The 27,804-nt window shown below is 38.2% G+C and overlaps 2 protein-coding genes across 6 annotated transcripts in view; one reads left to right on the plus strand and one right to left on the minus strand.

Annotated features, from left to right (window-relative positions):
- FBXO10 (F-box protein 10) overlaps positions 1-6,974 on the minus strand; it is a 99,333-nt gene extending 92,359 nt beyond the window's left edge. For all 3 annotated transcript variants that reach the window (XM_074207608.1, XM_074207607.1, XM_074207605.1), the window contains exon 1: positions 6,903-6,974. The gene's annotated coding sequence lies outside the window, so the exon portion shown is untranslated. The remainder of the gene's footprint in view (positions 1-6,902) is intronic.
- Positions 6,975-7,901: 927 nt separating this feature from the next.
- Positions 7,902-27,804, plus strand: part of LOC141500706 (perilipin-3-like) — a 31,330-nt gene continuing 11,427 nt past the window's right edge. For all 3 annotated transcript variants that reach the window (XM_074204105.1, XM_074204104.1, XM_074204106.1), the window contains exon 1: positions 7,902-8,021. Coding sequence is in view for 2 of the 3 variants with exons in the window: in XM_074204104.1 (XP_074060205.1) it covers positions 8,015-8,021 (7 nt within the window). In the remaining variant the exon portion in view is untranslated. The remainder of the gene's footprint in view (positions 8,022-27,804) is intronic.

Raw genomic sequence — 27,804 nt, forward strand, 5'->3', positions numbered from 1 at the left:
CTTGTACATTCAAACCTATGTTGTCTGTCTTGGGATGCCTTTAACAGACCTAAATTTAATATTGTGAATGAAGCAGGAAAGATAGATACCATATGTGAGATATATATGACATTGACAAGTATATGTATGCATGTATATATTCACATGTGTGTATATATGTATACACACACATATATATTTAAAGAAAAGTATTAGGAATCAAGAAAACAGGATTTTTTAAATCCTTAGCAGCTATTAACTGTGACACTATTCACATCAGAATTGAACATTCCTTGGTCTCTTCATCTAGAAAAGAAAGGAGTTGGACTAAATGTGCTCTTTTTATGAAACTCCATCAAGAGAAGCTGAAATAACTCTAATTCAAAGGGCCATAAAACTGGCCATTGATCTAGCCATTATTAGATCTGTATCTAAAAGAGATCATAAAAAAAAGGGAAATGGAACCACATATTTAAAGACATTCATAGCAGCTCTTTTCATGGTGGCAAAGAATGGGAAATTTGGAAAGACATATGAACTGATGTTGAGTGAAGTCAGAAGAAGTAGATCATTGTATGCTTTAATAGCAACATAATATGATGAACAACTATGAAAAAGAGTTCTTCAATAAGTCAATGATCTGGGACAGTTCTAAGAGACTTGAAAATGCCATCCATATCCAGAGAAAGAACTAGCCTGAATGCAAACCCAAAGCATGCTATTTTCACTTTTTAAAATTTGTGGTATGTTTTTCTCTCTTATTCTGATTCTTTTTTCATAGCATGACTAATATATTTAACATGATTGTACATGTATAGCCTATATCAGATTGCTCTGTCATGGGGAAGGGAGAGGAAAGGGAGATAGGGAGAAAAATTCAGAGCTTAAAATCTCACAAAAAAATGAAAATTGAAAACTATCTTTACAAGCAATTGGAAAAATATTAAATTTTAATTTTTTAAAAAAATGTAAAAAAACAAAGAGAAGCTGAAATAAAAAGCCATTCTTATTCTATTTAAGTTTTAACTAGCATGTACAGTTTAGGTAGTTTTCCATGGTCAAATCAAATATTGTATGTATCTTGAATATCAACAAATGTGGTCTGCATGGCAGTCAAAGCAATCATGGGGTGACCAAGAGACAGACAACACATAACAGATGATCTTTGAGGTATTCATCAATTCGTTAAAAAAAATCTTTCCATTCTAATATCCTATTGTTCTGTTATTCTTTTAAAAGGCGTTGTCCCTTTCATATTATTTTCACACCTGAATTGAATCACAGGTTTTTAACAATTTCACCAAAGCACTTAGGTGTTGTGCCTTCTTCATATATAAGAAGCACATCATTAACTTTCTTCAAACTTCATATATGACCTGGTTACATATTATCTCTCCAGATTGTAGCAAAATCCTTAATGTAAGGGCCAGATCTTATTTATTTTGGTGTTTCCTTCAATAATAAGCATATTGTATAATGAGTGCTTACTGAAATTAAGTGGTTCTCTGCAATATTAAAGAATAAAATCTTGCAGAATTTTGTTCCCACTCACCAAACATTCTGGGGGTGGAAAGAAAAAGGAATGCATTTTCATTGATTAGCCAATCAGAGTACATCTACTTCTGTTACCAGGCAGGCTCCCATATGAACAAAATAAACTTTGTCATTTACAACAAGAACTGGAGCCATCAGGATGACTTCCTCATCTCTGTTATTAGAGAAAATGTTCTGGGTAGACAGCGTGTAAAATATAAACTTCTTTACTAGATATTTTGTACAATGTCAAGAAACCTTCACTGGCGTACCCTATAGCTACTGAACAAAATTTAAATTCCTTAGTCTGGTACTCAAGGACCTCCAGCTGTGGCTCTTATCTCTCTCAATCCTCTCCCTAGGGGCACTACTGTCTTAACCAAACTAAATCACAGGATAACTCCTAAATGGAGTCTAGCTTCACTTTCTCTGGGCCTTTCTTTTATGAAATTCCCTTTTCCTGAAATGTCCCCTACCTATCATTCAGGACCAAGGTCAAATGCCAGCTCTTAAATCTTCCCCAATTCCCCTCATCTCCCCCAACACCCAGTTGAAGTGATCTCTCCCCTACATGATCTCATAGCACTTTTATGTTCCTCTTATGTAATCATATTCTAATTTATATTACATTTCTCAGTTTGTGTGTATTAGTTCCTTAAGGACAGTAACCAAAACTTATTTAACCTATTTTTTCATTACATACTTTGGTGACCCAAAAGCCAAATGCAAAACTAAAATAATCTTAAAACATATTTTGGAGATTATTTAGAAAAGTGGAAAGAGAATCTGATTGGGAGTTATAAGACTTGGGTTCTAGTTCTAATTTCCATCTAGTTTATCTGTGACTTTGCAAAGATCAATTAAATTCTATGGCCACAATTCCTTACTGAAAAATGAAGGGTTTAAATTAGATAGAGCTTCTTAACTTGGGGTCCATCAACTTAAGAAAATATAATTTTGATAAATATATTTCAGTACAGTTTATTTTGTAACATGTATTTTATTTTATGCATTTTTAAAAGGATTAGATTTCAACCAGGAGTCTGAAATAAGGAAGGTTAAGAATTCCTGGGCTATAAGATGAAGCTCATCTGAAAAATGAGGGGGTAAAATTTCATGGTCTTTAAGGTCCCCTCCAGTTCTAAATCTAGAATCCTAAATTCACCAATACTTTTTAACCATTTTAAAAGTCTATAATTCTAAGTTTTCCTGTTCAATTAATTCACATATGCTACACAAAAATTATTTGTAAACACCATCATAAAGAACAAAAACCTGAAAACACAACACAAAAATACAAGTTTAAAAGAAAAAATAAGATAGCCAGTCATCAAAAAGTCCCATGTGCTCTGTGAATTACTCTGTGAATGGAATTTCAATCTTCTTTTAAAGACCTAAGGGACTCCATTAGATGAAACAATAAAAAAGCAAAACAAGTTAGGTCACCACAATCACCACCTTTGGAAGAACTTCTATATTTGGCCAATGAATAAATGAACCCTCTATTCTATATGCCTTCTGCACTTAGGTTTTTCTGCCTTGGGTTCTCCTTATAGAGTCAAATCATGACCTCCTCAGGGAGACAGAGAAGTATAGTAGAAAAGAAACAGCTATTCAAATAAGTTCTTTTTCCATTGAAATTCAAAGAATTACACAAATTTTGTTTCAATCTCAGAACATTCCATGAAAATCTGAGAATAGAAATTAAAATAGGAAGACAGTCTTCTTCCATCTAGGCATTACTAGCTTCTTCATACAAAGTTCGAGCATACATTCCTGACTGACCTGACCATCTAAAATATGTGTAAAGTATCTGTCCACATTGGTACACAAGCAAAAGTACAGACACATCTCCAGACAAAATCACACCAAGAGACTCACAGTTAGAGAAATACAGATGCAAAGACAGACCTAGAGAACAAGAGACAAAGAAACTTAGCAAATCAAAAACATATGCTAGCTGAAAGAGAAACAGATGCACAGAAATAGGAAGAGGCCGAGACAGGGAAATATAGAGACTAGCGTAGACAGAGATGAAGATGCACAAGGATGGGGAGACATACACAGACAGAGAAACAAGCAGGGAGAATCAGAGACACTGACAGACAGGCACAGAAAGACAGAGACAATCAGAGAGAGTTTAAGACTGAATTACAGATAGGAACACAGAGACTGACATAGAGAAGGGGGGGGGGGGGCAGGAAAGAGACTCAGAGATCCAGACACACAGGGTAAAGCCAGACAGAGACGGAGGCAGAGAGGAGGGAGACCAGCTTACAGGCACACACGACAGGCGCACTAAGGACCGAGACAGAGAAGCTCAAGGAGATGGGGAGGCACGGGACGACAGAGGGGGTCAGAGAGAGAGACAGAGACACAGGCACAGAGAAACAGAGACACAAACAACACAACAGAAACACCACGACAGGCAGAGACAGAGGCATGGAGAGACACACAGAGACAGAGAGATAACGCAAGTACACAGAGACCTACAAAAAGAGAAGGCTACAGCAGCACAGAAGAAGTTCAGAGACAGAGACAGCACAAGCAGAGACAGAGAGACAACACAAGCAGAGACAGAGGGACAACACAAGCAGAGACAGAGACAGCACAGGCAGAGACAGAGACAGCACAGAGACATAGAGAGACAAACCGAGCAGAGACAGACAGCACAAGCAGAGACAGAGACAGAGACAGCACAAGCAGAGACAACACAAGCAGAGGCAGAGACAGCACAAGCAGAGACAGAGACAGAGACAGCACAAGCAGAGACAACACAAGCAGAGGCAGAGACAGCACAAGCAGAGACAGCACAGGCAGAGATAGAGACAACACAAGCAGAGACAGAGACAGAGACAGCACAGAGACACAGAGAGACAAACCGGGCAGAGACAGAGAGACAGCACAAGCAGAGACAGCACAAGCAGAGACAGAGAAAACACAGAGACAGAGACAGCACAAGCAGAGACAGCACAAGCAGAGACAGCACAGGCAGAGACAGAGACAACACAAGCAGAGACAGAGACAGAGACAGCACAGAGACACAGAGAGACAAACCGAGCAGAGACAGAGAGACAGCACAAGCAGAGACAGAGAAAACACAGAGACAGAGACAGAGACAGCACAGAGACACAGAGAGACAAACCGAGCAGAGACAGAGAGACAGCACAAGCAGAGACAGAGACAGCACAAGCAGAGACAGCACAGGCAGAGACAGAGACAACACAAGCAGAGACAGAGACAGCACAGGCAGAGACAGAGACAGCACAGGCAGAGACAGCACAAGCAGAGACAGCACAGGCAGAGACAGAGACAGCACAGGCAGAGACAGAGACAGCACAGGCAGAGACAGCACAAGCAGAGACAGCACAGGCAGAGACAGAGACAACACAAGCAGAGACAGAGACAGAGACAGCACAGAGACACAGAGAGACAAACCGAGCAGAGACAGAGAGACAGCACAAGCAGAGACAGAGAAAACACAGACAGAGACAGAGACAGCACAAGCAGAGACAGCACAGGCAGAGACAGAGAAAACACACAGACAGAGACAGAGACAGCACAGAGACACAGAGAGACAAACCGAGCAGAGACAGAGAGACAACACAAGCAGAGACAGAGACAGAGACAGCACAGAGACACAGAGAGACAAACCGAGCAGAGACAGAGAGACAGCACAAGCAGAGACAGCACAAGCAGAGACAGAGAAAACACAGAGACAGAGAGACAGAGACAGCACAAGCAGAGACAGCACAGGCAGAGACAGCACAGGCAGAGACAGAGACAACACAAGCAGAGACAGAGACAGAGACAGCACAGAGACACAGAGAGACAAACCGAGCAGAGACAGAGAGACAGCACAAGCAGAGACAGAGAAAACACAGAGACAGAGACAGAGACAGCACAGAGACACAGAGAGACAAACCGAGCAGAGACAGAGACAGCACAAGCAGAGACAGAGACAGCACAGGCAGAGACAGAGACAGCACAGGCAGAGACAGCACAAGCAGAGACAGCACAGGCAGAGACAGAGAAAACACAGAGACAGAGACAGAGACAGCACAGAGACACAGAGAGACAAACCGAGCAGAGACAGAGAGACAACACAAGCAGAGACAGAGACAGAGACAGCACAGAGACACAGAGAGACAAACCGAGCAGAGACAGAGAGACAGCACAAGCAGAGACAGAGAAAACACAGAGACAGAGACAGAGACAGCACAAGCAGAGACAGCACAGGCAGAGACAGAGAAAACACACAGACAGAGACAGAGACAGCACAGAGACACAGAGAGACAAACCGAGCAGAGACAGAGAGACAACACAAGCAGAGACAGAGACAGAGACAGCACAGAGACACAGAGAGACAAACCGAGCAGAGACAGAGAGACAGCACAAGCAGAGACAGCACAAGCAGAGACAGAGAAAACACAGAGACAGAGACAGCACAAGCAGAGACAGCACAAGCAGAGACAGCACAGGCAGAGACAGAGACAACACAAGCAGAGACAGAGACAGAGACAGCACAGAGACACAGAGAGACAAACCGAGCAGAGACAGAGAGACAGCACAAGCAGAGACAGAGACAGCACAGAGACACAGAGAGACAAACCGAGCAGAGACAGAGAGACAGCACAAGCAGAGACAGCACAGGCAGAGACAGAGACAACACAAGCAGAGACAGAGACAACACAAGCAGAGACAGAGACAGACAGCACAGGCAGAGACAGAGACAACACAAGCAGAGACAGAGACAGAGACAGCACAGGCAGAGACAGAGACAGACAGCACAGGCAGAGACAGAGACAGCACAGGCAGAGACAGAGACAGCACAGGCAGAGACAGAGACAGCACAGGCAGAGACAGAGACAGACAGCACAGGCAGAGACAGAGACAGCACAGGCAGAGACAGAGACAGAGACAGCACAGAGACATAGAGAGACAAACCGAGCAGAGACAGAGAGACAGCACAAGCAGAGACAGCACAGGCAGAGACAGCACAGGCAGAGACAGAGACAGCACAGGCAGAGACAGAGACAGACAGCACAGGCAGAGACAGAGACAGCACAAGCAGAGACAGAGACAACACGGGCAGAGACAGAGACAGCACAAGCAGAGACAGTGACAGAGACAGCACAGGCAGAGACAGAGACAGCACAAGCAGAGACAGAGACAGCACAGGCAGAGACAGAGAGACGACACAAGCACACAGAGACAAACAGCTACACAGAGACAGGCGCCGAAGTTCAGAGACAGAGAGAAGGCAGACAGGGTCTGCGGGGTCCCCTCCTCCCCGCCCCTACCCCGGGCCCCCGGGGGGGGCAGCGCTTCCAGCCCCGCCCGCGGCCCCTCGGGCCTGCTCCCGGCACCCCCCGCGGCGGCGGGCTCACCTCAGCGCCGGCCCCGCAGCATCGCGGCCCGGACAGGGCGCGGGGCCTCCCGCGCTGCCGCGCGTTCCTGCAGGGCCGGTGGGGGCGGGGCGGCCGCGCCTCCCCGCGCCTCCCCCGCCTCCCCCCGCCCTCGGCAGCTCGGGCCCGCGGCGGGTCGGGAGTTATCACGTGACGGCGCCGCTGCGGGGGATGCTGGGACCCGGCCGGGGGCCCCGCGGCGGCGGCCCGGGGGGGGGGGGTTGGAGCCGGAAGGGACCCCCGCCCACTCCTTGTTAAGGATGAAAAAACTGAAGCCGGGGCTAGTGAAGGGGCTGAGCCAAGGTCACGCGGGCAGCACTTGAACCCAGGTCCTCCGGGCTTAATGCCGGGTGACTCGTCGCAGAAAGACTTGTCTCCTCGAGTACCAGATCCTTACCTAAAGCCAAAGCGAGGGACGTCCGGCGCGAGGCCGCGTCTGCTCACCAGCCAGTCCACTCCTGGCGGGAATTCCTCCGAGGTCTCCTCGCGAAGGGGGCAGCCTGCCAGGAGAGGTGCCAGGAGAGGTGCCAGGAGAGCCCGGGCCTCCCCGCCGCGCTCCTCACACTCGGCCGAGCCTCCGCACTCTGCCCACAGCGCGTCTTCCCATCGCAGCTGCCGAGCCAGTGATCAGAGAAACCCTTCCCCTTCCCCTTCCCCTTCCCCTTCCCCTTCCCCTTCCCCTTCCCTTTCCCCTTCCCCTTCCCTTTCCCTTTCCCCTTCCCCTTCCCCTTCCCCTTTCCCTTTCCCCTTCCCTTCCCTTCCCTTTCCCTTTCCCTTTCCCCTTCCCTTCCCTTCCCTTCCCCCTTCCCCTTCCCCTTCCCTTCCCTTTCCCCTTCCCCTTCCCTTCCCCCTTCCCTTCCCTTTCCCTTTCCCCTTCCCCTTTCCTTCCCTTCCCTTTCCCCTTCCCCTTCCCCCTCCCCTTCCCCTTCCCCTTCCCCTCCCCTTCCCCTTCCCTTTCCCCTTCCCTTTCCCCTTCCCCTTCCCCTTCCCCTTCCCTATCCCCATCCCCATCCCCTTCCCCCTCCCGTGAATGGAGATCAATAAGGAGCAGATCCCTCCAGTGCCCGCTTGAGATCCTTGAGTGCCTCAGCTGTATGAGAGGTCAGAAAAGTCAACAGAAATTCCACCCAGAACTAGAAGTAGGCATGGACTTCCTCTGTACTTTTTCTCCATTCATTCATTCATTCATTCATTCATTCATTCTTGTGGGCAAGGGATAAAAGTGGAGAATTTTTTTTAAAAAGAGTATATAGTAAGTGAATCAATAATCAGTAATTTTGTTTAGTCTGAAGTTTTACCTAATATTGTTGATAAGGTTAACTGAAATTGCAGCAAAACCTGGGCTTTGTGTATGAGGGGCCCCTGATAGAAAAGCACCCATAGAAGCTTTTTTTTGAGGACTGGAAAACCTGGCATAGAGCTCAGACCTTCTTTTCTTATCTATCACAGTTAAGGGTCCTTCCCTCCATTCTTGGGAACCAAAGAACAGGAATCTCCAATAATCGTACTATTTGGCAGAAGTCCCCAAATAGTCAATTAGCAACATTCTGCTTTTTAACTCCACTTTTGCTTTTCTTCAACAATAAAAAACTTGTTTGGAACAAGTTGTTTCTGTCTGAGTTCCCTCATAGAATCATCTGGACCAGAGTCCCAAGAGCCTCTCAGGAGAGGTTTCCTAGAGCCCCTCTGGATCTCCCCTCAGAGCCTCTTGGGATATCCCCTAACATTTGATCCCAAGAGAAGTTACTGAATCTATGCCTGCCTCAGTTTCCTCACCAATAAAAATAGCAACTACTTCACAGAGTGATAGAAAGACTCAAATGAGACAGCAAGTAAGGTACTTTGCAAACATTAAAGCATTATAGTTAGCTATCCTGAAGAAGTAGTTCATATCTGACTAGCTCCAGATCTTTCTGAAAGTGCTTAGTAATCTTAGACTGCAGTCCAGGATGTCAACTGAACCAAAAACTAGAGGTGAGTGTAGCCAAGCAGTTAAGCAACATGAAGCAACTGTAATATTATAATCTGGAAAATAGTATGAGGGTCCTAGCAACTGTACAGGAAAGGAGGCAGTATTGCCTTATCTCACATAGGCCTTGGCTCCATGTGCCCCATGTCATTCACTACTACATATATCAACTCTTCCCACTAACACTTTATGTAGCTTTAGGAGAGTATATTCCAAATTTATTAAGAGTATACTTTGTTTTTTGCTATTCCATTTAGTAATAAGTTCTTTTTCAAAGTGCTCTACAAATATTACTTGATGACTTTGACTTGAGATAGTTGTTCCTGTCCTATGACTATTACAGGGGAACACATTGGTGGGAGCTCTTCAACTATAATTAAAATAACATAATCCACATAATCCTTTGAACCCAGGTAAGTCATCTGTCAGCAAAGTACCTTGAGCTCAGATTCCAGGAGGAGCCCAAAGGGATGCTATACATCAGTATGCTTGATGATATAGTAAAAATACCCTTGAACTTGGAGACAGGAGACTGACAGTTACTCAGTTTGTGACCATAGGCAAAGCTCTTTTTGGACTTCAATTTCCTCTTTTGTAAAATAAATATACTAATATTTGTGATACCTATCTCACAAGATTGTTGGGAGAAAAATATTTAATAAACTATAACTGTATGTGTGTGTGTGTGTGTGTGTGTGTGTGAATTCTAAGTACTTAAGGAGATTTGTGATAGGATCCCAATTGGCATTTTCCCCACTGACAGGTGGCAATTCCTCTACACCTGAGTAATGGGTCTCAGGAATTACTGTGGCCAAAAAAAGTTATTAACTTGTGGCTAATTTTTTGCTAAAGAGCTAAACTAACTGGGCCTTGGCTGATTGACATGTAGTCCTTTTCTGTGTTGATACTTGAAGCATTTACAACTGTTCTCTGCTGGCATAGTCTTTGAGAACCTGGGCCCCACTTAACATATCTTTCAATGATGAAATCAGGAGGATTAAGTGGATTTTGATCATGCCAACATCAAAGTTAATTTTAACTGGAACATTTTAGTGCTTATCACAACATAATTTGTCTTGGCTATGTTTCTAGGTTCCTTTCCATGTTTCCTTTCTATAGCTACAGAAGACACAGAAAAGAAAGTTTTTGCTACCAAGTTTCTTGGCACAGTTAAATAGTTCATTATCAGAAAAATGTTGATTTTTTACTCATTGGAAATATCCATAGATTTCATCAGTGGAACTGACAGTAAAGAAGAAGCATCACCATTCCCTTTGCTGATGCATTCCAGGTGTGGTCTACACCATTAGAATGTAAACTTCATGAGAGCAAGAACTGCTTACTTTTCTATTTCTATTACCAGAACTTAGCATATTACCTTAATGTTTTATTCATTTGTACATTCATGCTATCAAATTTTAGCTAAAAGTCAAAGATATAATACTAAGGAATCTGGAACATGGTCTTTCTGAAACTAGCCAATATTGTTCCAAAGGGGGAAAAAGCACATGATTTATTACCTCAACAAACCAGACTCAAGAATCTCACATGTTCCTTTGGCAATTCTTCTATTACTATGTACATAATTGGTAAATAATAGTTTTAAGGTTTACAAAGTATATATCATCTCATCTGAGTCTTATAAAAAAACAGTGAAAGATAGGTACTACTATTTTTGTTTGTTTTGCATGGCAATGAGGTTAAGTGACTTGCTCAAGATCACATAGTTAAGTTTTAAATGTCTACTATTTTAAAATTCTTTTTATGGATGAAGAAAGTGAGGCTCAGAGAGGTTAAAAAAAATGGTTAGATGGTGGTGTAAAGGCAGGGATTCACATGAGCTCTCCCAAATTCCATTCCAAACAATATTAAAATGACACCTTAAAATGAATTCTAGAGTGACAGAACCAATGAGAGTGAAGCGAAACGATTTTATGGCCCAAGACAACTTTAAAGGTTGGCAAGAAAGATTTGTTTCACTAGGGTGAAAATGAAGCCCAGTCAAGTGCAGGCTGTGCCCAAGCAGGCCATGCCTCAGCACCCCAGTAGCAGCCTTTGGGGGTGACTGAATCATCTGGGACTGGAGCAATGTCCCTTGTAGAGATCTCAGCCCATGGGTGGTAAAGGGCTTGGAAAAGAGTCAGAAGGAGATTGCAGAAGATCCTGTGCAGCACTGGTTATAAGACTGTGGCAGGAAAACTATATTTTGCTAAAAGGTACCATAGATGGCTCAGTGGATAGAATACTGAACCTGGAATCAAGAAGACTCATCTTCCAGGGTAGTTAGGTAGTGATATGGATAAAGCACCAACTCTGGAATCAAGAGGACCTAAGTTCAAATTCAAACACTTGGCATTACTAACTGTGTGATCCTGGGCTAGTCACTTAACCCTGTTTGTCTCAGTTTCCTCTTTGGCAAAATGAGTTGGAAAAGGAAATGGCAAATCTTTCTTTGTGAAGAAAACTACAAAAGGATCATCAGGAGTTAGACACTACTGAAATAACTGAACAAGGACAAAATATAGATAATGAAGTAATATCAATACATTTGCACCAAATAGCATAGCATCTAAATTTTTAAAGGAAAAAAAAAATGCTAGTGGAAAACCTCAAATTGCTTCTTTTAAAACTGGATAAATCTAGTCAAAAAATAAATGAGAGGGGCGGCTAGGTGGCACAGTGGATAAAGCACTGGCTTTGGAGTCAAGAGTACCTGGGTTCAAATCCAGTCTCAGACACTTAATAATTACCTAGCTGTGTGGCCTTGGGCAAGCCACTTAACCCCATCTGCCTTGCAAAAACCTAAAAAAAAATAAAATATAATAAATGAGAAAAAAGTTAAAGAAGTGATAGAATTTTAGAAAAGTTAGATATGATAGACCTCTGGAGAAAATTGAATGGTAATAGAAATAAATATATTTTTTCTTGGTGGTACATGCACAAAAATTGACCATCTATTAGGGAATTAAAAATTTCATAACCAATACTGAAAAACAAAATTATTAAATGCATCCCTTTTAGTTCATAATGCAATAAAAATGACATTCAATAAAGGGTTATGGAATACTAGATTAAAAATAAATTGGAAACTAAATAATCTAATCTTAAAGAATGATGGATCAAAAAACAAATCATAGAAACAGTCAATAATAGAGACTGACAATGAGACAATATACCATAATTTATGGAATATAGCCAAAGAAGTACTTAAGGGTAAATTTATATTTCTAAATGCTTACATTATTAAAATCGAGAAAGAGATCAATGAATTAGGTATGCAACCAAAAAAAAAAAACTAGAAAAAGGACATATTAAAAATTTCCAGTTAAACAGCAAATTAGAAATCCTGAAAATCAAAGGAGCTATTAATAAAACTGAAAGAAAACCAATGATTGAAAAAAATTTTTTTGAGAAAACTAGAAGCTGATTTTATTTAAAAAATAAAAGAAAATATTATAGCTAATTTAATTTAAAAGAAAGAAAACCAAATTAGAAAAAGGAAAAGGGTGAATTGACCATTAAAAAAGATGAAATTAAAACAATCATAAAAAGCTATTTGCTCAATATCCCAATAAATCTGGCAATCTAAGTGGAATAGATATTTACGAAAATATAAATTACCCAGATTAATGAAAGAAGAAATAAAATATTTAAATAACTTTTTCTAGAGAAAGAAATTGAACAAGCCATCAATGAACTCCCTAAAAAAAAATCCCAGGATCAAATATATACACAAGTAAATCCTGCTAAATAAAGAACAATGAATTCCAATACTATATAAACTATTTAGAAAAAGAGTCAAAGAATACTTCCAAATTCTTTTTATAATACAAATATGGTGCTGATACCTAAATAAGTAAGAACAAAAGCAGAGGAAAAAACTATAGATCAATTTTTTAAGGAATATTGATGCAAAAAATTTTTAAAGAAATATTAGCAATTTCAAGAGTCATATACTATGACCTGGTGGGGGTTATATTAGAAATACAGGGATGGTTCAATATTAGGAAAACCATCAACATAATTGACCATATGAATGTCAAAACCAACAGAAATCATTTGATTATTTCAATAGATAACAGAAAAAGTTTTTGACAAACTACAGCATTCGTTTCTTTAAAAGCCCTAGAAAGTATAGGAATAAGTGTAGCTTTCCTTAAAATAGTAAGTAGTACCTATCTAAAACCATCAGCAAGCCTTATCTATAAAAGGGATGTTAGAAGTCTTCCTAATGAAATCAGGGGTGAATCAATGGTGCTTATTATCACCAATCTTTTTCAATATTGTGCTAGAAATGCTAGCTAAAAGCAATGAGGGAAAAAGAAATTGAAGGAATAAGAATAGATCACTCTTTGCAGATGATATGCTGGTATGCTTACAGAATCCTAAAGAATTAACTAAAAAACTAATTGAAATAATATCTTTAGCAAAGTTGCAGGTTATAAAATAAACCCACATAAATCATAAGATTTCTGTATAGTAGCAACAAAGTCCAGCAGCAAGACATAGACTGTCCATCATGATTTGGAGTTTCTCTAAAATATTTTGGAGTCTACCTGACAAAACCAAACCCAGGAATTATATGAACCCAACTTCAAAACACTTTTCACGAAGTCAGAAATGAACAATTAGAAAGATATTAATTGCTCATGGTAGGCTAATTTTACCTAAATTAATTTGCTTATTGTGTCAATGCCAAACTACCAAAGAAACTATTCAATAGAACTAGAAAAATAATGAGAAAATTCATCCAGAATATCAAAAGGTCAAGATTATTAAGGGAATTAATGAAATATTATAAAATGGAAATCATCAAACCAGTCTGGAACTGGCTAAGAACTATATTGTGGGTCAGTAGAATAGATTAGGTATACAATACACATTGAGTAAATGACTTTAGTAATCTACTATTTGATAAATCCAAAGATCCACACTTTTCTAAGGAGAACTCACTATTTGATTAAAAAAAACGTGCAGGGAAAGCTGGAAAATAAGTTTGGGAAATACTTGGTATAGACCAACATCTCACACTGTACACCAAGATAAGAACAAAATGGGTAATTGATTTAGTTATAAAGGGTGATAGCAAAGGGCAGCATGGGGTAATTTATTTGTCAGATCTCTGGATAAGGGAAGAATTTTTGATCAAATGAGAGAATATGAGATGTAAAATGGATAATTTTGATTAATTACATAAAATTTTGCATAAATAAAACTAAAAACAAAATTTAAATGAAAGGAGAAAGCTGGAAAAACTTTTTTATAATGAATATCTCTGATAAAGCCCTCATTTCTCTAATTGCTGTTGTCTGTCCTCCATTTCTGAAGAGGACCAGTGAAATACAGGTGATGTCTTGACTGGTGGGTGAATTGGATTTAAGTGTAGTAGAGGGTGTTTTACTTTCTCTTCTTGAGTCATTGAAGTCCAGTGGTAAGCCAAAAGTAAAATGACTAGCAATGGCCGGAAGCAGTAGATGACCTTGGCATTCTTGATGTCTGGCCAAACTCTTTAAGTGTTCCATAGCACTTAAGGTGACTTATCTTAAGTCATCTTTATTGTCACTGAGAACAAATTTTTCTCATCTGCCCATTCTGGTCGGGCCAGCCTTCATATGCTTGGGGTAGACATTCCCATAATTCATGGATAATTTTGAGTCAGTTACTCTCAACCTAGTTTAGCCTGTCTCCTGAGATGGTTTACCAGGATGTGGTCACTCTATATGCTACATCTTCTTGGAGTCACAGGTGAGTTAGGTGAATCTGGCGAACAACAAAGGTGGATGAGCAGTCATGAAAAGGGCTTGGGAAGACCTCACATCAGAAATGCTAGTCCTCCTGAACATCTCAAATACCTTCCCTCAAATGCCTTATACTGTTTAAACCAGCATATATTATCAAAGTTTTTCAATAATTTGATTTTATTTTGCTGTGCTTTTTCTTTGTTGCAAGAGATGTCTCCCTTAGAGAGTTTTAGGGTAGGAAGGATACAGTAGGAAATATATGTGGAACAAAATTAGCAAAACTATTTTTAAAATAAATTTATTTTAAAAACTCAACAAATAAGGTCTTCACAACCTGGTCCCATATTACTTTTTTCTTTTTCCATCTCAAGCTCCTCCCACTCTGTGATAGTCATATTGACCTCTTTGTTACTCTGCTCATAGAACATTCCATTTCCCATCTCTATGCCTTTGTATTGTCTGTCCTCCATTCTCCCTGACAGTGCCCACTATTCCATTATCACATTGAATTTATTTTGTATGTAGCATGTATTAACATGTATACATGTTATTGGTCCCTTCAGAATATAAACTCCTTGAGGATAAGGACTGTTTTATTGCTGCCATTTTATCTACATTGCTTAAAACAAACACATCATGGATGCTTTATAAATCCTTGTCGACTGATTATTACCATAGCTATTTATAAATGTATGCATACATGTATTTATATTTCCCATCAGACAATATTGATCCATTTATACAACTCATGTAGCTGTTTCTGCTTCCCACTGGCAGTTACAAAATTCTCAGAAGCAGAACGATATTCTTATGACAATAGTTAGAAAGGGTATAACACTACAGACATTACAGAAAGCACTTGATTAATCAGTTTTGTTAGCTCTCTTACTGGAACTAGAAGTCTTTCCAACATAATATATAACCTGTTGAATCTTGTCCTTTGATAATGTAGTAAATGAGAATCCAGGACTTATCTCTATGTTAAAATGAGGCATAGGAAAAGAAATTTTGTGACCATTAGTTGCCTCAGATATAATAAAAGCATTTAACCTCTTTGCCTCCATTAGCTCAATAGTAAAATGAGAAGTCTAGATCAGATAGATTTTAAGTACCGTTCAGATTCACTAGAGAACCAGTTTTTTTCCTAGGGGTCCAAATTATAGTTACTTTAGTTACAACATCCACATTGTATAATTGTATCATCTTCTTTTATGTAGTTATTGGGTTTTATGTTTTATTCTTTTATCTGTTCATTATTCAGGATGTCATTACCTGTTTGCTCTTTAGATTTGTATGTTTTGTTCTTGTTCCCTGTATGAATTACTATTTTATTGACTTATAATCTGTAAGAGATGTAGCCTTTCTGCTGTTTTAGCATTTATTTATAAGTTCTTAATGTCTTAATACACTCCTATTTACATAATAGATCACGTGGTACCAAGAAATTTCATACTGAGAAAGGCTGCTGTTTGCTGTTATTGCTCCTTAAAGGTGGATGATGATATTATAATAATAAGCTCAAAATGGGGGAAAGATTAAAGCTGCAACTAAATGATTCAGCAAATAGAGCACTGACCTGGAGTCAGAAAGACCTGAGTTCAAATTCAGTCTCTGGTACTAACTATGTGACCCTAAGCAGATCACTCAGTCTCTCTTTTCCTCAATTCCTCAATCATAAAATGAGAATAAAAATAGCACCAACTTTCTAGGGTTGTTGTGAGGATAAAATGAGATAATATTTGTAAAATGTGTTCAAGGTCTATATGTTGTTGTTGAGTCCTCTTTGTGATCCCATTTGGCGTTTCCTTGCAAAGATACTGGAATGATTTGCCATTCCCTTCTCCATCTCATTTTGTAGATGAGGAAACTAAGACACACAGGGTTAGGTGACTTGCCCAGGGTCACACAATTAGTGTCCGAGTTCTGATTTGAACTCAAGAAAATGAGTTTTTTTTTATTCCGGCCTGGAGCTCTATGCATGATACCACCTAACTGCTAGTGCTATAGAAATGCTAGTTATTATTATTATTAAAGACCCAGAGGCATGATGTCCCCAGTGATGTGGAAGGATCCTTCCTGCTGCAAGAAAGCCCTTTCTAATTCTACTTAAAATCTGTGCAGCTGCTTCCCAATCCTATGTGAAGTTTTCTGTCAAAACAATTTAAGAAGTAATGAGGACAGGAATTGTTTTTGCTTTTCATTTTTGCAACACCAGTGCTTAGTATATAGTATAAGGCACAAAGTAAGTGTTTAATAAACGCTAATTGATTGATTTATTGATCCAAGATGCTGATAGTACTATTATACGTTGGACACTCAAACCTTCCCAGAAATTAATAAGGACCAGTCTGACAGATTAAATTCAGTCTCAGACACTTTTTATTACAGTCTCACTTCATGCCACGGCCAAAGGAAAGACATGGAGATAGAATGGAAAAGTATATAATAAGTGCTTACAAGTATGTGCTGGGGAATCCAAATAGAAAATTATGGCAGCCATTACCCTCAAGATCATATTCTAAAATATGGCAAATATGGCAAACACCGTATCAAGGAGGTTCAGTTTCAAACCAGAAAGACCATATACAAATCACCTAGAGAGGGAAAATATGGTCCTCCTCCCCAACTCAAAGGCAAAATTAGTGATGACCAGAGGAGTCAAACATACTTCCAAAGCAGATAAAAATATAATTGGGAAATTTTTAGCAAGAAAAATAAAAATGCAATAAAACATAGATCATGTTAATATGTGTATTTCTAAGTCAATATATGATCTGAAAGAATCCTAATGTTTGGTTTTGTGGCCCTCATTTCTATTTGAAATGAAACCACAATGAAGACAGATGGTCCTTGACAAATGTAATAATAATAATAATAATAATAACAATAATAATAATCAGCTGACTGGACAAAAACCAGATACCCAAGAAGGAAGAATTTGAACATCCAGCAGGAAGAAATGGAGACAGTATGCAACCACCAACATTACCAAGCTGTACCAGAGTATGGGGGTCATAACTACATCACACCTGTGGATTTCCCAGCAGTGGAACAGTCCTTCCTATCTGAAGCTTTTTCCACTAGACTCAGTGCAGAAGAAATGGACTAAGTGCACCACAAGAGAGAGAGTCTACACAAGTCTTCAAAAGTTGAACAACTCAAATTTGTAGACAAGGCAAAAGACAGTATAAAAATAGCATTTGATAGGGGCAGCTAGGTGGCATAGTGGATAAAGCACCGGCCCTGGAGTTAGGAGTACTTGGGTTCAAATCTGGTCTGTGTGGCCTTAGGCAAGACACTTAACCCCGTTTGCCTTGCAAAAAAATAAAAAAATAAAAATAGCATTTGAGTTACTGGGTAAAACTAGACATTCTGAACCCTGGAAAGTGAGCAGAGGAAGAAAAGTGAACAATATTGCTCTTTTTCAGTACTATAAACATGTAGAAATTGAATTCTTGTTCTGGAGAATGAAACTTATTGGAAATGGACACCATAAAAAAAGAATGAAGTTCACCAAGGACAGGGGTTTTCTTACTTTGGTATTTATATCTCCAGAACTTGGCAGAGTTTTTGGCACATAACAATCACTTAATGAATGTCCTTTCATTCAAACATGTCCAAGGATTATTGATAGAGTTTGGCCCATAAGGAGATCTTATGTTAACAGCTTTTCAACTGTTCAGAGTCGTATGGGTATACCTGAAAGTAATAAGTAAAATATTTAGCCAACCAGTTAGGTATAAGAAATTCAATATCATAGTACCATCCTGATTCTTCTAGACAAGGATGCATATTAATTCATTAAGAATATGATAGTTATGTGTGTATATATATATGTATGTATATTTAAAAATTGACCCAGTTCTTCAGTCTTAGAGGAGAGGATTATTTTTCAAAATGCAGTTTTGTAGGCTCCTGAAATGTTCTAGAGTTCTAAATGATATGCTTCAATTCAATAATAAGCATTTAATAGGTTCCAGGTCCTACTCTAGAAATGGAAACACAAAAACAAAAACAGTTCCTGCCCTTAGGATCCTATGAGAATATCTCAGTGCTAACAGTGTTATTTGAGTAAGTGGGCAAAACTTAAGCCTATGAAAATAGATCTAATTATATTTTGCTTTGAAAATTCCTGGTATCCATTTATTTAAAAAATATGCTATATCCTAGATGAACATTTATATCAATACATTCCACCAAAATAGGGATCTGTAATTGAATTAATCAGGAGAATTTTGAAATTGTTGATCTTTAAGGATCCCCCCCCTTAATCTTTAATTAAGGTATTTTTACAACCAATAACTATTAATAGTATTAGTTAGAATCCCTCTAGGACAGCTGGGTGGAACACTCCAGGACTGTAGTTAGGATAACTTATCTTCCTGAGTTCAAATTTAGTCTCAGATACTTATTAGGCATGTGACCCTAGGCAAGTCACTTACCCCTGTTTGCCTCAGTTTCCTCACCTGTCAAATGAACTAGAGAAGAAAATAGCAAACTACTTTAGCGTCTGTGCCAAGAAAACCCTAAAAGGGGTCATTAAGAGTCAGACCTGACTAAAAGATAATTAAACAACCCCAACAACAATAACAAAGAATCCTTCTTTAATAGTATTATCCAATCCATCCTTCAACTCTCCCTTTTGAGCTATCTGTCCCCCATTGGCTAGAATGCACCCCCTTCCACACTTCTACTTCTTCAAATCCCTAGTTTCATTTCAGACTCAGCTCAAACACTGTCTTTTCATTAACTCTTTTCCAGTTCCTCCAAGACATTAAGGCACCCCACTCCCAAAACTATCTTGTCCTCGTTTTGCATATATACCTTTGTGCTTATGTTTTTAGCTTCATTAAAATAAGCCCCCTGAGGGTAAGGACTATTTCACTATTGTCTTTTGTATCACCTGCTCTTAGAACAGTGCTTGATAAATTCTCTGACCAATTGAAAACTGTGTCAGCAGAGTGACAACTAGCACCTCTGCCAAGTTCTAAATACTGGAGAGGATTTGAGGATAGTCTCAAGTCCTAAGAGAATTTTTTTTCTTTTTTAAAAATTTATTTATTTATTTTTGAATTTTACAATTTTCCCCCAATCTTACTTCCCTCCTTCCACCCTCCACAGAAGGCAGTCTGATAGTCTTTACATTGTTTCCATGGTATAAATTGATAGAAGTTGAATGTGATGAGAGAGAAATCATATCTTTAAGGGAAAAAAATAAGGTATAAGAGATAGCAAAATTACATAATAAGATAATGGGGTTTTTTTTAAATTAAAGGTAATAGTTTTTGGTCTTTGTTTAAACTCCACAATTCTTTCTCTGTATTCCTCATTGCAGATACCCCAAAATTGCCCCTGATTGTTGCACTAATGGAATGAGCAAGCCCATTAAGATTGATCATCACCCCCATGTTGCTTTAGGGTGTACAATGTTCTTCTGGTTCTGCTCATCTTGCTCAGCATTAGTTCAATGCAAATCCTTCCAGGCTTCTAAGACAATTTTCTAAGGATAATGTATCCTTAAACATCACCCCCCCCAATAGCCTGAACACCTAATGATGAATATTTTTTTGGGCTATGGCAACCTATGAAACAAGTTAAAATAAGAAATGGTCATTAGCCCTGATACTCCCCTCCCCTCCCCCTGCTACTACATGATGATGACAAAGTGGTGAGGGAAGAGTTAGAGGAAACTTAAATATTAAGAGATTTTTAGATTATCAATAAATAAGTAAAGCTCAATATTTTTTATATAACTTTGACTAGTCTTACTCTAAATGCAAGATCTTCATACAGTGACCAAAAAGTAGACATATAATTGGAGGAGCTAAATTATATCAATTTTGATATTCTTGCTAGAAAGAATATTCTTTCCAGATGATAGAAGTTATAAAATGTGAAGGACGGGTCACAGGTTCTCTTTGGGGAGGCAAAGAAAAGATTTTATTGTATACCCAAAGTCAACTAGAAACATTATTTCATCAGATATTTGATTATTCTATATTGAAATTATATATTGATCAATAATGTATTATAACAATAAATATTTGCAGAAAGAACACCATGAAAATGACTCACCATGATTTGCACACCATTAGTCACTGAGGACAGAGATATAAGTTCTTTAAAGAACTTGATGAGACTCTCCAAATTAATTAATATAAACTCTATTGCTACTTCATTGTATAGGTAATAAAAGATAAAGATCGAGATAGTGAGAGACAAAGATATATGTAGATGTAGTTATAGGTAGACATAGATATGAAAGGATAGTGCAGGAAGAAAAGAATACCCAAAGATATAGATTATACAGGTATCTCATGCTTCTATATCACAAATATTGTTTTTGATTAAAAGAATTGATAGATGGCAAACACAAGGTTATACAATAAATGGAATAGATTTTAACAGATAACAAAAGACTTTTAAGTGATGTAGGAATATCCCAGACCTCTCTGTGTACAGTTAGACAATTTATTGGAGCTAAGAATGTGATTTAAAAAAAAGAAAGAATAGTGAAAAAAACACATGGAAAATAATTGAAATAGCCCTAGCTAGTTAAACAATCTAATTGACCTTAAACTATGTGAAATATCCAACAACACCTCTCCAAGGATGAAAATTGAAGAAAGACTATAGAATAAAAATGGAAAAATTTGCAAAAATCATTATAAGAAACTGTTTTCTCCATCAAATATAATATAATCATCACATTTAAATCATACTGATACAATCTTTTATGTGCTTATAGAAGAGGTAGATATGGTCTAAAGGGAACAAAAAAATGGAAAGTATTGAGAGGAAACAAGGAGACTTTCTCAGGTGATTTTCAGCAATGGACTACATCTTCGTTAATGCTGATAATATTAACATCATACTGTGTTCATTATTTGTTGATTACAAAAGAACAATATATTATAGCCTTCCATCTATACATCAAAATTATTCAAGATTTCATGGAAAAAACCTATCTATCTATCTAGAAACCTGTTCAGTGGGCAGCTAGGTAATACAATGGAAAGAGCACCAGCCCTGGAGTCATGAAGACTTGAATTCAAATCTGGCCTCAGATATTTACTATCTGTGTGACCTTGGCAAGTCACTTAACCCTGATTGCTTCAAAAATAAAAATAATAATAATGATATCCCCATCCCCATTTAAACTGCTTTAATGATAAATATCAGGCAATAAAGATAAATAAGGAAATATATGCTCACCAAAGTTGTTCTTGACAGTGAGAATAGATCTATTAGAGTCCTGTGGACAGTGAGCTCCTCCAGATAATTCTTTTTGTAGATGTCATTGTGCTAACTGCATCAAACCCCTGAACTTTGGAGAGAGCTTCCAGGAGGAGATCTGTATTCACTCAAAAGAATGTGTGTGGGGAAAAATGTTGATGTTTCAGTGCTGATTGCCCGGATCACGAACTTGGATTTTGATGAACAAGTTATAGAATTTGTCCATAAATTTGCATATCTAAGACAGACAGTACAGATGGACAGTGAATTGGGTCCAGAGTTGTACTTCAAGGAAGGAAGGGCTTTGGGAAACTACAATGTTCTTTTATTGACCTAAAGTTTCCCTTGCAAGCAAAGGCCCATCTCTTTTAATGTCAACATTCTACTGGTATTGCTAATTGACAAGATATGAATTTTTACTGTCTCCAAAAAGTTCAAACAGAATGTCAAAGAGATGACAACAAAGAAGTTCATAGTGGAAGCATGTAGATTAGCAGATATAACAAATGAGCCCCTCCAAAAAAAGAATGGGATAAAAGGAATTGTATGATACAGAAAGGATATGGGCTTGCCACAGAGTAAGAGAAAAGGAGACACACAGATGGACAGCCATAGGAACCTACTGGTGAAATGACCTTGAACTGGCAGGAGAAAGTGGAAAAGGTCTCTCAGATGGTGAAGACTATCATCTGTGACAAACTTAGAAAGGACATGGACAAAAGTATTGCAAAATGGATAGACCTGGATAAGTAATCAAAACTGTTTGAGGGACCTTTGGAATAGATGAGATCACAGATCCATTTAATATCTGAATACTTGAAATCAATATACCACTCTTAGTTCAAGAGTCCCTGATTTTCAAATATATCAACACCTGTCCATATGATTCTCTCAGATTTCTCAGTCAGCTTCCCTAAGGCCACAAAGAAATATTGATCTCAGCTGAATGCCCAACTAGGTGTTTTGGTACCATCACAAAGATGTCTTCTGGTCTGAAACAATTAGAGATAGCCTTGTATTCCAAAGTAAATATTATTCTGTATTGTACATACATATATTAATAAACACAATACATATATATTTCTATATTAAATATACACATATATACATATATGTGCATATAAATTTTTACCTTGACAGATGGTAAAGAGAATATTTTCCTCTCCATTATGTCCAGTTCCAATGCAGGTCAAGTGATTATTACCACTATATGAGAATTCTCACTTTTAGATTCTGGTACAATCTAGAAACTTGATCAACTCCTATGATATTGTTCTAAATACCTTGCTGAGAAATTAGCTTATTTCATATGTCAAAAACTAACTACTCTGGGCAAGTTACTTTGTTCCTCTGAGTTTGTTTCTTCATCTCTAAAAATAATCATAATAATGACTGCCCAATTTCATAATTATTATGATCACATGAGATAATCCATGTAAACCAATTTCTAAGCCATGAAATGATACATAAATGTAAAATCTTTTTATTCCAGTTTCATCAAATCAAAATAATCTCTTTAATAAACATTTATGATCTTGACAAAGTTCCAAACTTCCTATCCATTGATGGAGATTACCTAAACAGAAACTAATGCATCTCACCAATTCCCAAAGGTTAAATGGTCATCTCTCTAGAGGTAATTTCTAGATCTATATATTATTTATTGTTTTTTTATCTTTTGAACTCCAGTTATATTATCACCAGCCACCTAATGGACATTTCAAACTGATTATTGTATTGGTACCTCAACATGCCCTAAAACAGAACTTATTTCCTTTTCCCCAGAGTCTAACACTTTTAAACTTTATTTCCACTGAGGGCACCACCATCTTTGTATAGGTTGCATTTTTCCTCTCCTCTCTAGTCACACTGCCAAAATTGGCCCTCAGCATTTCTCACCTGTATCTATTGTACTAGCATCTTGATTAGACTTGTAGTTTCTAATCTCTCCTATCCCTAATCCTCCATATGATTTTCAAAAAAACAGAGGTCTAACCATACCACTTCCTATTTCAATAAACTCTAGTGGCTTCTTCCTACGACCCATAAGATCAAATAGCAACTATTTTTTTTACATTTAAAACCCTTCACTCCAACCTACCTTCCCAGACTTATTGTACATCATTCCCTTTATACATTCAACATTTCAGATAACTGGCCTACTTAGGGTTCCTCACATTTAGCATAGTATGCCTTTTCAGTGACTGTCTCTCCAGTCCAGAGAATCCTTACTCATTTATATCCCTTAAAATCCCTACTATACTCAGTTCCAATACCACACTGAACATTAGACCTTTCTTAATTTCCCACCCAACTGCAAGTATTCTCCCCCATATTCCCATATATTATTTCTGCATAGACATTTATATAATATGTACAGCATGCTATCTCTACAATTAAACACACACACACACATGCCTAGTTTCCCTTAACCTCTCTCATTTCAATTATTATTCTGCCATCATTTATTCAGAGATACTATGTTGGCACTAAATTTGGCCATATCACATGAATTATAAAATAAATAATTTTAATTAGAAATATAGATAGAGGAAACAATAGATCAGGTTGAGCTTACTAAGGTAGGTTGACATCAGACTGACCAGGTCTTTATAGGAAAGGAAAGAAGTTAGAAAAGATCACTGATACTAGTGAAATCCCTCTTGACCTTATAACCTTTCCTTATTTCTTCTCTTCCCTGCCCCTACAGCATGGCACCTAATAAATAATTGGTAAGTGAATGAACTTGTGGTTTTAATCTGTTTACCTACACTTAATTGAAATAGCCCTGTTCTACAGAGGGCTATTTGTAAGGAAAGAACCATTTGGAAATCTTTTAAATTCATAATTTATTTATATAGTAATAAAATAATTCAGCTAGGTCTGTAAAGGAGATTATTTAAATTACCCAGGATAATAAATGCTTTTTAAAAAATATATATACTGAAAAGTCAAAGGCAAGATGCTCTGTCAGTAAGAATCACAGGTGTGAGAACTAATGTGGATCCTTTCAAATGACTGACTTCCCTGATTCTGCCAGCTATCTCATAATCTTCATTGGCAGCAGGACTTGAAATTCATTTGTTGATTGTTTATTTGCTTCAGCTGCCAATGATAAAGGTTCAACTTGCACTCACCACCAAAGTGTATATATAGGATAAGAATGTAGAAGAAGTTTCTGTGGCTGAATCCTCAGGGATTGTCACTAGGTAAGTGGGGAGTTTGAGAGCTGCTTTGCTGAATGATTGTAGGATTAGCCCTTTAATTCAATGGAGGTGTTCTGCTTTATACAAGAAAACTAGTATCCTTTTAAGGAAAAAAAATCTTTGACTTTAAAGGATGCATATCACTATCATAATATAGCTGGGTAGAAGACATTTAAGGTTATTTTAGATGTCGTATTTACTGTTCAATGAAGATTTTATTGTATGTTCAAGCAAAGACTAGAATCCTAATGAACTTGTAGTTGACAATTTGAGAAATGATTGAAGAATTGATCAATGGTGGCAATTGATTGCATTTCAGGGTTTGAAGGTTGAAAACATCTGATCCAATTCTCTTACTCTATTGATGAAAAAATTAAGGTCCAAAGAGTTGTTACTAAAAGGTCTCTCAGCTAGGACTTAAACTGAAGTCTTCTGATCTCCAGATCCAGAGCTGTTTCCTCCCACTACACCATGATACCTTGAAATAGTTAACTTTTTTCTGAAACTAGATTTAAAAAACTTGAATTAGATGTTTAGTAGAATAGTATTGAGTTGAGTTTTCCTTAACACTCTACTATAATTGTATCAACAGGCATCATGTCACAATACTTATGTAAAAAATCAGGTTTATTACAAGAGAAATGAACATGTATGTAGAGTCCAAAGAGTTCAGGCCTTAGAAAAGTTTGCATATATGGTACTATAAAAGTAGGAGGAAAAGAATAGGAAGGTGATGGCAAAAGCCTTGCCCCTAATATATTTAAGAATATATTTAAGTCTTCCTAAATGCTCTGGGTTCAATGTTTTTGGAAAATCTGGCAACTCAAAAAGTTCAGGGGAGACCTTAACAGTTGTAAATTTCTTCAAATAATAACTCTCAAAATCCAGGTTTATTCCTGTAAAATTCTTCAAAATGTCTCAAGTCCAGAACTCCCAAGTTGTTAATTCTATCTCTTTTTCCCCTGTCAAAGCATTATGACTAGTATGACAATATGTACAAATACTGACTCTGGTTGTCTAACATTCTTTCCTGGGCCTCTAAGAATTATACTTGGTCACTTTTATATGAATCACCCCAAAATTTCTTTATGTTCTTTAAAGCCTTGGATAAGCCCAAGAGTAAAATGGGGACTGCCTAGATGATGTTGACATACATTCTTTACTTTGCCATCTTTTAATCCTTGGCCTTTAAGTTTGACTGAAGACTATCACCACAAAGCATTGCCCACTTCACTATTCCCACCCCCCCCCATCTCCCCATCTTTGTACCTATCTAATATAATCCATTCTGTGTAGGGTGTCTTACCAGACTGATCAGCAAGGTGGTCAGGTAACACAGGAGGGGGAATGTGTTGGATTTGGAGTCAGTGCTTGGGTTTCCTTCTTCTCTTTTCCCTCTCTTTTCCCTCTCTTTTCCCTCTCTTTTCCCTCTCTTTTCCCTCTCTTTTCCCTCTCTTTTCCCTCTCTTTTCCCTCTCTTTTCCCTCTCTTTTCCCTCTCTTTTCCCTCTCTTTTCCCTCTCTTTTCCCTCTCTTTTTCCCTCTCTTTTCCCTCTCTTTTCCCTCTCTTTTCCCTCTCTTTTCCCTCTCTTTTCCCTCTCTTTTCCCTCTCTTTTCCCTCTCTTTTCCCTCTCTTTTCCCTCTCTTTTTTTTTTTTTGCAAGGCAAATGGGGTTAAGGGGCTTGCCCAAGACCACACAGCTAGGTAATTAGTTAAAGTCTGAGGTCGGATTTGAACTCAGGTTCTCCTGACTCCAGGGCTGGTGCTCTGTCCACTGCACCACCTAGCCACCCCTTGGGTTTATTTCTTAATTCTGACTTTAGACAAATGACTTAATCTCTCTTAGCCTTAGTCTCCTTATCTGTAAAGTGAGAAGTTTGGATTAAAATGACTTTGTAAGGTCATTATTGGTTTTATTTAAATATCAAACAATATTATTTTAAGTGCTTCCTCTCTTCCTAGAGTCCATTCTAGTGCCCTGTATATAGGAGACATTAAACAAAGTTTTGTTGAAGTGATTCTAACAAGTTAATTGGTTGTGATTGGGGTGGGGGTGATCTTAGTGTAAGTATAATTAAATGCTTCTGATAAACAAGACTTCTTTCCTTAAAGGAAAAGGTCTTCTAACTTGATCTGAAATTGAATGAGTAGCTCATACAGAAAATTGATCAAAACCGATTTCCAGTTAAGTTTCTCTATACCCTTTATCATTTTGAATCAGTTAATTTTCTGTGGTGTTTAATTTGGTGTTTGGGTTTTTGTGAGCGCATGCTTTATAGAAGATGACCAGGAAGCCCTAAAGACCTAAAACTTGAGGGGTAGAATCTTGAGCATTTTTTCAGAATCCTAAATCACTGGGAAATGAGCATAACCACAGGTCAAGGGAGTGCTTATGGTTAAATATTGATATTTGCAGATAGTGACCAAAACCAGCAAGTTCTGTCAATCTGTAATCCTATCTACATGCCATTTAAGGCCTGGAGAGCCATGTACTTAGATTCAATCCCTCCCCACCTAGATGTGGTGGAGGAAGGAGATGATATTGATAATAATGACTTGTGTACAACTCCTAAGGTTTTACAAATAGCTTACATAGCTCATGATTTATGATATTTATGATAACCCCATGACTGTGATGTAATTATCTCCATTTTACAGGTGGGGAAGTAGAGGCTGAGAGGCACCAACTTCTTTCCTGAGAGAAAGTTGATTCTTCAACTTGGGTTTGGTTTAA

This window comes from Macrotis lagotis, chromosome X, assembly GCF_037893015.1.
Source record: "Macrotis lagotis isolate mMagLag1 chromosome X, bilby.v1.9.chrom.fasta, whole genome shotgun sequence".
Classification (NCBI taxonomy): domain Eukaryota; kingdom Metazoa; phylum Chordata; class Mammalia; order Peramelemorphia; family Peramelidae; genus Macrotis; species Macrotis lagotis.